The 7,112-nt window shown below is 33.3% G+C and overlaps 3 protein-coding genes and 1 long non-coding RNA gene across 4 annotated transcripts; 2 read left to right on the top strand and 2 right to left on the bottom strand.

Annotated features, from left to right (window-relative positions):
• The first annotated feature begins 24 nt into the window (after window positions 1–24).
• Window positions 25–1,927, top strand: LOC128882406 (integrator complex subunit 15). Its single transcript, XM_054134005.1, has 4 exons — window positions 25–528; window positions 615–1,236; window positions 1,308–1,609; window positions 1,694–1,927. Exons 1-4 carry the CDS (start codon window positions 450–452, stop codon window positions 1,780–1,782), a joined length of 1,092 nt encoding a protein of 363 aa, XP_053989980.1. The 5' UTR covers window positions 25–449; the 3' UTR covers window positions 1,783–1,927.
• Window positions 1,928–1,947: 20 nt separating this feature from the next.
• Window positions 1,948–3,456, bottom strand: LOC128882407 (ribosomal RNA-processing protein 7 homolog A). The gene is made up of 5 exons (XM_054134006.1): window positions 3,172–3,456; window positions 2,984–3,041; window positions 2,554–2,886; window positions 2,157–2,462; window positions 1,948–2,089 (listed from the first exon to the last, which is right to left on the bottom strand). Exons 2-5 carry the CDS (start codon window positions 3,018–3,020, stop codon window positions 2,004–2,006), a joined length of 762 nt encoding a protein of 253 aa, XP_053989981.1. The 5' UTR covers window positions 3,021–3,041; window positions 3,172–3,456; the 3' UTR covers window positions 1,948–2,003.
• On the top strand, window positions 3,387–4,315 carry LOC128882408 (uncharacterized). Its single transcript, XR_008458399.1, has 2 exons — window positions 3,387–3,525; window positions 4,087–4,315. It is a non-coding gene; the product is annotated as an uncharacterized LOC128882408 (long non-coding RNA).
• Window positions 3,628–6,948, bottom strand: LOC128882405 (myotubularin-related protein 9). Its single transcript, XM_054134004.1, has 7 exons — window positions 6,450–6,948; window positions 6,210–6,375; window positions 5,837–6,129; window positions 5,642–5,745; window positions 5,221–5,525; window positions 4,815–5,138; window positions 3,628–4,694 (listed from the first exon to the last, which is right to left on the bottom strand). Exons 1-7 carry the CDS (start codon window positions 6,603–6,605, stop codon window positions 4,318–4,320), a joined length of 1,725 nt encoding a protein of 574 aa, XP_053989979.1. The 5' UTR covers window positions 6,606–6,948; the 3' UTR covers window positions 3,628–4,317.
• Window positions 6,949–7,112: the final 164 nt, after the last annotated feature.

Here is a 7,112-nt window from a genome sequence, read left to right as displayed (position 1 = left end):
CGACATTTTTGCAAAGGAAATTGTTATTCAGAATCGTCTTAGCTACCCCCCATTTCCGGCTCCTCCCCGACTTTTGGGACACCCTGTATACAGTGTGACGCGCGTGTGTGTTTTGCATGACCACGATTTTACTTTTAGCTGTATAGATAGATGGTATAGATATGGTCGCAGTGCGATATGAGATGCGGAAAGCCTCCTAATATCTCATTTTCCTTACAATTAACTTAAAATATAACTAAATAATTTGTATAAGAAGTAATAAAATGGTCAGCTCATGTGTGATTATGACAAATTTAATACTGGTCATAGTATCAGTGGCGCCATCGGTGGAAAAACGATCAAGTTTCTAATGAAAATAGTTGTCAGTATATACTGTTGCTGTTGTTTTAAATGCATTTATGCATATATGACAGGAACAAGAATAACAAGATACATATCCACATGCATTAATGGCAGGCAATGATATAAAACAAAACTTACGAAAATTAGAATTTCCTTACTGTGCTAGAGAAGCGTTATGCAAAATCGGTAAGATATTCGTTAAATAGTTAACCGCCTTATGGGAAAGTACTTTTGATTAATTTTGTAATTTAACGTGTATCCTTTTTTTAAAGAGATTTTATGTGGCCGACCTGGAAAACAAGTCGATTTGCAACTGGATTTAATATCAGAGTTTGTATTTGGAGAAATAGAGAAGCGAAAGAAACGCAATATGACAATAGCGATACAAGAATTACAATTAATAGAAGTTTTAAGTGATTTTTTTCAAAGCCCAGGAGGAAGTGCTGCTGTCCGCAATGCAGTTTTTTTATCTCTGTTCCCTGCGGATAGTTCTAGATACAAAATTTTAGGTAATTTAGTATCGTTAGCCATTGCTACCCAAAACAAGGCAGTTTTAAATGCCACTGGAATCTGGATGCAACAGTTAGGCTCTACTTCGTTACAAAGCGTGGGATTAGCAAAACATGTACTTAACGACTATTTTGTCCTTACCCCAAAATCTATCGACAAGTTGAAACAGCTTCCTGTTCTTACGCCACATTTCATAGCCAATTTACTAACGGCAATAGGTGAAGTTTACGAAGATAAAGATCCACCTACGGAGCTGCTCAGATTGGTAGGAGAATGGATAGATGAAAATCCGAGTCTGCTATTGACGCCTTTAATGGACAATCCTGCTTTACCAACCGGTGGGATTCCAATGACACCGATAACACCCATAGCAGGTTTATTCAGGTAAATTTGTATATAACATTTTATTCTATCCTGTTCTATTCTAGATGATTACGATTCTAAATTTTTGTTAGGTGGTGCATTTTATGTCCTTTACGTTTATGTAACACAAAAAATGCGGAGAATTACGAAGAACAGCGGAAACTCTATTCTAAAATACAGCAGTTACTTATGGATTCTGTATTACGATTAAAAAATAGTGGAAACAATAAACATGCGATATCCGCGCAACATTTTGCAACTACTATTCGCGCTCTAAGTACCAATTTACAATCTCAAACGAATCTTAATTCAACTATGCATGACTTGGCGATGGAACGACTCGCGCAAGCTGTCAGTGCAGCTATGTCTGCAAATTGCATTTATGGAAACAAACGTATCTATTTTTATGATTTATTATCGGTCTTCTTATCACCTATCTATCTATACTATACAGGTCGTCTATTGATTTTTGTTACAGAAGAGTTATTGGCATTACTACAACCTTTATCGTATCAACATTTTCTAATCGAATGGACACTACAAACTTATGTATCTAAGGCTGCTTGATTTATTAAATTTGTAAGTGTAAGTTCAAAGTCGCTACATCTTGTTTTAATGTGTACATAAATGCAGTATAATATTCGTGGTTGAATTCTAGATGTAAATATCAACAACATTTATATGACAAAATAAATATCTATTTTATTTTGAAATAAGGAAAGTATTCTTTATATTATTTGTGAATCAATGTATCCAGCGGTGAAACGCTATTTGCAACTCCAAGAGAATTAAAATGGTTTAAATGTCCTTTTTGACTTCAAATCTTGTAGTCTTTTTTTATCTAGTTCAAATTTCTTTCTTAACTCTGCCAAATCTGAAAGCAAACAAAATATAATACGCGCGAATATAAAAATCGAATGGCGATACAAAATAATATTTACTCTGTTTTTTACTCTCACGAATTTGGAAAGTATAAAAGTTAAAGAGTTGCTTTTTCTTATTCTTTTGCTCTTCTTTGCGTTGTATTTTATCGATGGTAGATTCTTTTCTAGAAAGAGCAAATTGTCCTCTTTTCTTTCGTCCTGATACAGTTACCCAACCGTCGTTATCTTCGTCATCTTCTTCCATAGATTTTGCATTTGCTATTTTGTTAACAATTTTATTGTCGTACGCATACATATAATCCTCAACTTCTTTCTTCATTTTTTTTTCATCATATATCGAATCGTTATATTCTCTACACCATTCTATATGCTCGAATAAATGAAAACAATTTAAGAAAGAATTACGGTAACAGCATACGTTAGATTAAGACAAGTTCATCATAGCATAACTTACTTGCCAATCCATTTAAGCATTGACTATTCTCGCTATTTATTGTAATTATATAATTTGCTGAGAGTTCTAGCGCTTTCTCTAAAGATGACTCTTTTTCAAACACTACGTATGCCTCTTTGAATCCTTTTACATTTGTAAAAAACAGATTAGAAACAATCCCGCAAAGTTTACTGAAAATACTTTTCAAAACCTCTACTGTAACATAAGGGGGTACGTTTAATATAAACAATGTTCTTCCTCTTGGATGTTCAAGTTTCTGATTTCTAATGGAGTGCTCTTTAAAGAATAGTTGATGTTTATCCGTATTTCCGTGATCAAAACGGATCCATAATGCTGCAAATTGAATATCCAACAAAAAATCTGATTAATTAAGTTAACAAAAAAAAAAAATGAATGAATTTAATTTATTGAAACAATAGTATATGTTTACTTTTGAAACATCTGTGGTTTTGTTTTTCGTTCTTCATGATCACTTTGCGTTTTATAACCTGTATTCAAATTAATTACAGAATAGTATACGTATTAAATAAATAGAGTCCCTTATTTAATGTGTTCGTGTACGTGAAATAATGGTTTTATGCATTTTAACGTATCATATATATTAATACGCGAACATACGTGCTTTAATTTTCGTTTTTTATTTCAAGTGGATTACACGTATCCACTTAAGTTGAGAGTACGAGATTTTGACGTATATAGATACACCACTATTATTTTCACGTGCTAATCGTTTACTTGTTTGTTTGAATTAAATATAAAAAATATACTCTATACAATTTTTAAACGATTCAATTTCTTAAGCAGATTACATTATAAATGTAACATCAATTATCACATGAATGCGATCAATCTTAACCTCGAATATGCTCGGATAATCAGGATAAACTAGGTTTATTCAACAAACGACCACTTTATCGACACCACTAACAACGGTAAATAAATAATATTGGAAGAAATTAAGAAAAAGAGTTGGTAAGTTTACATTTATTATGTAAAGAGATGTTCGTCTATATACTATTATAAATATGTATAGATACTGGGTATCTGGAAAGAGAAGTGAACTTGTGTTTCGTATTACTTTTAATGTTTGTTTGTCTTAAAATTATTTTGGTAGACACAAATCTTGTATAAGATTGTTTATCGTAATGTACATCTGCCGTATTTCTTCACCAAGGATCTTTCGTTTTCTCGTATCCCTCATCAGCCTATCTAAATAACAGTATAAATTTGCCTATATGTTAAAAAGGTTATCAATTTTTCGTTTGAACAAAGATTTCGAAAATAAAATTGACCGTTTCTAAAAGTTTATATAAAACTTTTTAAGTCATTACATTCACGATTTCATACACACACACGCGCGCGCGCGCGCATAGTCTCATATATTCATTGAAAAATGTTTTTTTCTGTTAAATCCTTTGCACTCTACATACAACAAACAGTGCATCAATAAATTGTGCATTCTGTGCGGAAACATTACCGCGTCTATATATATAATATAAACAATGACAATGAAATTACTTTTGTATTTTATAGGTACAAATGCAACGAATGAATTCTGTATGGAAATAACACATGTCTGTCTATCTCAACCTTATATTGGTTAAATAAATCTAAAAAGAAGGAGAAAAAAAATTATACAAAATGAGATATTTTAGAAATATATGAATTTGCTGTGTTAGTTTCACACGTCATAAAGAAAAGTATAGCGATAACATATTATGTAAGAGAAATTTGTTTTGTTGATAAATATCAGTAACCTATATATCATGTGTTTTGGGATTCTAAACTTAATTGTGCTATGCGAGTATGCTCGTCTTCAGGATCTGAACGTATTTCGTCTACTGCTCGTTTGATCTGAACCCGCAGTTGTCCAGCAACTTTTCGTATTGCTGTATAATTTTGTTTTATTTGTTTTATGCAAGGCAATAAACCTTTCCATGGAGCAATGCTTATACGAGCAAGATAAAGTTCTTTCCATAATTGAATACTAATTGGCGCAACACTAGGCCAAATAACGCCTGGATTTGGTTCGTATAAAGGATTCAACCATTTCTCTAATATTTCTGGTTGATTTATGTACGACCATAAGCTAGAAGTTCGTTCTGATAATCGAAGTCTGACTCTCTCTGCTTCTGTGTCACCTAAAAACAATATATACAAATATTTTAAATACTGCAACAAAGTTGCGAATCAGACGTGGAAATGAAGTTACTACACGTATACGTGTGTACGCGCTTATATATAGATAGATATAGATATACCTAGGAATGTTCCATAATCAGAACAGTATGCATGATTATATAATTCGATCAATAATTCAATCGTATACTCGAAGCTAAATTGGAATTGATAATGAAGTTGATAAAGGCAATCTAAAAAGAGAAGAAAAGTTGGGGCATGAGTTGAATTTTGTGAATTCGCTGGATGATATGGGCCGTGACGCGTGCGGCTAAAAAACTGATGTCCTGCTTGTATCCATTCGCGTTCGATCAAAGCTTGAAGACCACGTACTGTTCTGCAGTCAGGATTTAATATTGCTTGCGTTAAGCTAGTTACCACTAAAGTACAATCTCTACCTGCACCTCCTGTTCAAAATATAAAGGATATAATTGCGACAAGTATCACAATTCACCCGCAGTTACTATAACTATTTTGTAGATTATATACCATGAACTAACACAGCTGCAACTTCTTGATGAAGACACTGAGCAGTTACGCAAGCAGCATTTAAAGCACTTTGTACGGCGGATAACCATCCACCGTTATCTAGTCGCGATAACCATTGAGAAGTAGAACATGTTATGTCGTTACAAGCTTCAATCAATTTAAAAAAACTGTCTGCTAAGTCGTGGGGACGAGGAATTGTTTTGTGCACTTTCCGCCACTGCGGATAAGCAGCGTCCATTTCCGTACCACCACCTTTGGCTCTTGAACTTTGAGCGTGGTTAATAGATCTTGTATCTACAATGTAACTATAGAGACATCGTACATTAGCGATACATTCGACTAGTTCTGAATCTTTTTCTCCTACGATACGAACTTGTATACGAAATTTCTGAAAAAATGAATACATAATTTTTGTATTTACCCACGTCTTCCTGGACCTAACACGGCATTTAATAATCTTTCGTCTTCTTTACACCTTTTACCGATAAGGGTGCACATTGGTTGGCTACTTCTTAATAAGATACTCTGCAATTTTTATTAAACCCTTGTTAAACATCTATAGTATATGCTTATTTTACTCTCTCTGTTTGTTACTTTATAGAATATTATTTCATACCCCTCCTTCGTGCCTGTAACATAAAACAGGAAATCTTCCGCCTTCTCTAAAACGAGCAGAAGATATAATAATTTTATCTTCTATGTGACGAGGTACTATAACAGCCGAAGGATAAGAATTGCAAACTTTATAGTCTTTATTTAAATAACTGATGCGCCATTCATCTGCGTGGGCAGTTAGTAATTTAGACCACTCTGAAACAGGAGTGAATGCTGTCCAACCATCTTCTAGCTGTACCATAATGTTATTAGCAATTTGTGGTCTATGGAAAAAAGGATACTGTAAGGTTTGTTCTGTAAGAAAGAAAAAGAAATAAAAGTTACAGCTTTAATATATTTTATGTGGAGAGTAAAATTGTATATATATATTGTACCTTGCGACATTAACTTTTCTATGGATAATACAACATTTGTTAAGTCATCTGTCGAAATAATATCTAATTGAAGGATTCGAAAATCTTTACATTTTAATATGATACTACCCCCGGAACTTTGCGTACTTAACTTTTTCTCTATCAGATCAACATTTCGATAGAGGAGCTAAAAAATATTGAAAAAAGATTATTAAATTGACGAACTCTATATAATAAAATAATTTTCTTTCTAAAATGTACCCAGAGTTCTTGTTTATCGTCTTGTCGCGAAGACCAAAGAAGATGGTGAATACTGATACATAATGTTCCATCTTTGGATTTACTATTTCCATCACTTTTGTCAATTAACACGACATTGTCGAGTTTCGGAATTAATATTAAATCACCAAGGTCCATTATACGCTTCGATTAAAAACTTCAAGTATCAATCGTTGGTGATTTTAAAGTAATCGTAATTGTTTTGACAGTTCTGCATAACCTAACGTCATTGTCTTACGAAATCGGCCGTAGAAGAATAACACAAGACTAAACTAATATAACATTCTTTACACTATTTTAATACTCTATTTATATTAATCTTTCTATAATGTATTTATTCTTTAAAGATATTTCAGCTTAAATTCAACAAGTCAATTGTCAATGGTCGCGGTACTGTTTCCTTACACCTTTTCATCATTTTGTAAGCGCGCACGTGTGTGTGTGCGTGCGCGCACTAGTTCACTAGTCACTAGCAGTCACTACTTAGTGGTCACTAGACGTATCGTATAAGTATAAAGACCGCATAGAGGGAAGCACGTTATTATTTCTTCATCTAACCTGATCTAACCTAGTATACCAATAGTCCAATTCCAATACCAAGTATATACAGGGTGTCCCAAAACTCGGGGAGGAGCCGGAAATGGG

The sequence above is a fragment of the Hylaeus volcanicus genome, unplaced genomic scaffold (assembly GCF_026283585.1).
Source record: "Hylaeus volcanicus isolate JK05 unplaced genomic scaffold, UHH_iyHylVolc1.0_haploid 11560, whole genome shotgun sequence".
NCBI lineage: Eukaryota > Metazoa > Arthropoda > Insecta > Hymenoptera > Colletidae > Hylaeus > Hylaeus volcanicus.
Note: the sequence above shows the minus strand (reverse complement) of the source record. Positions and strands in the feature narration are given on the sequence as shown.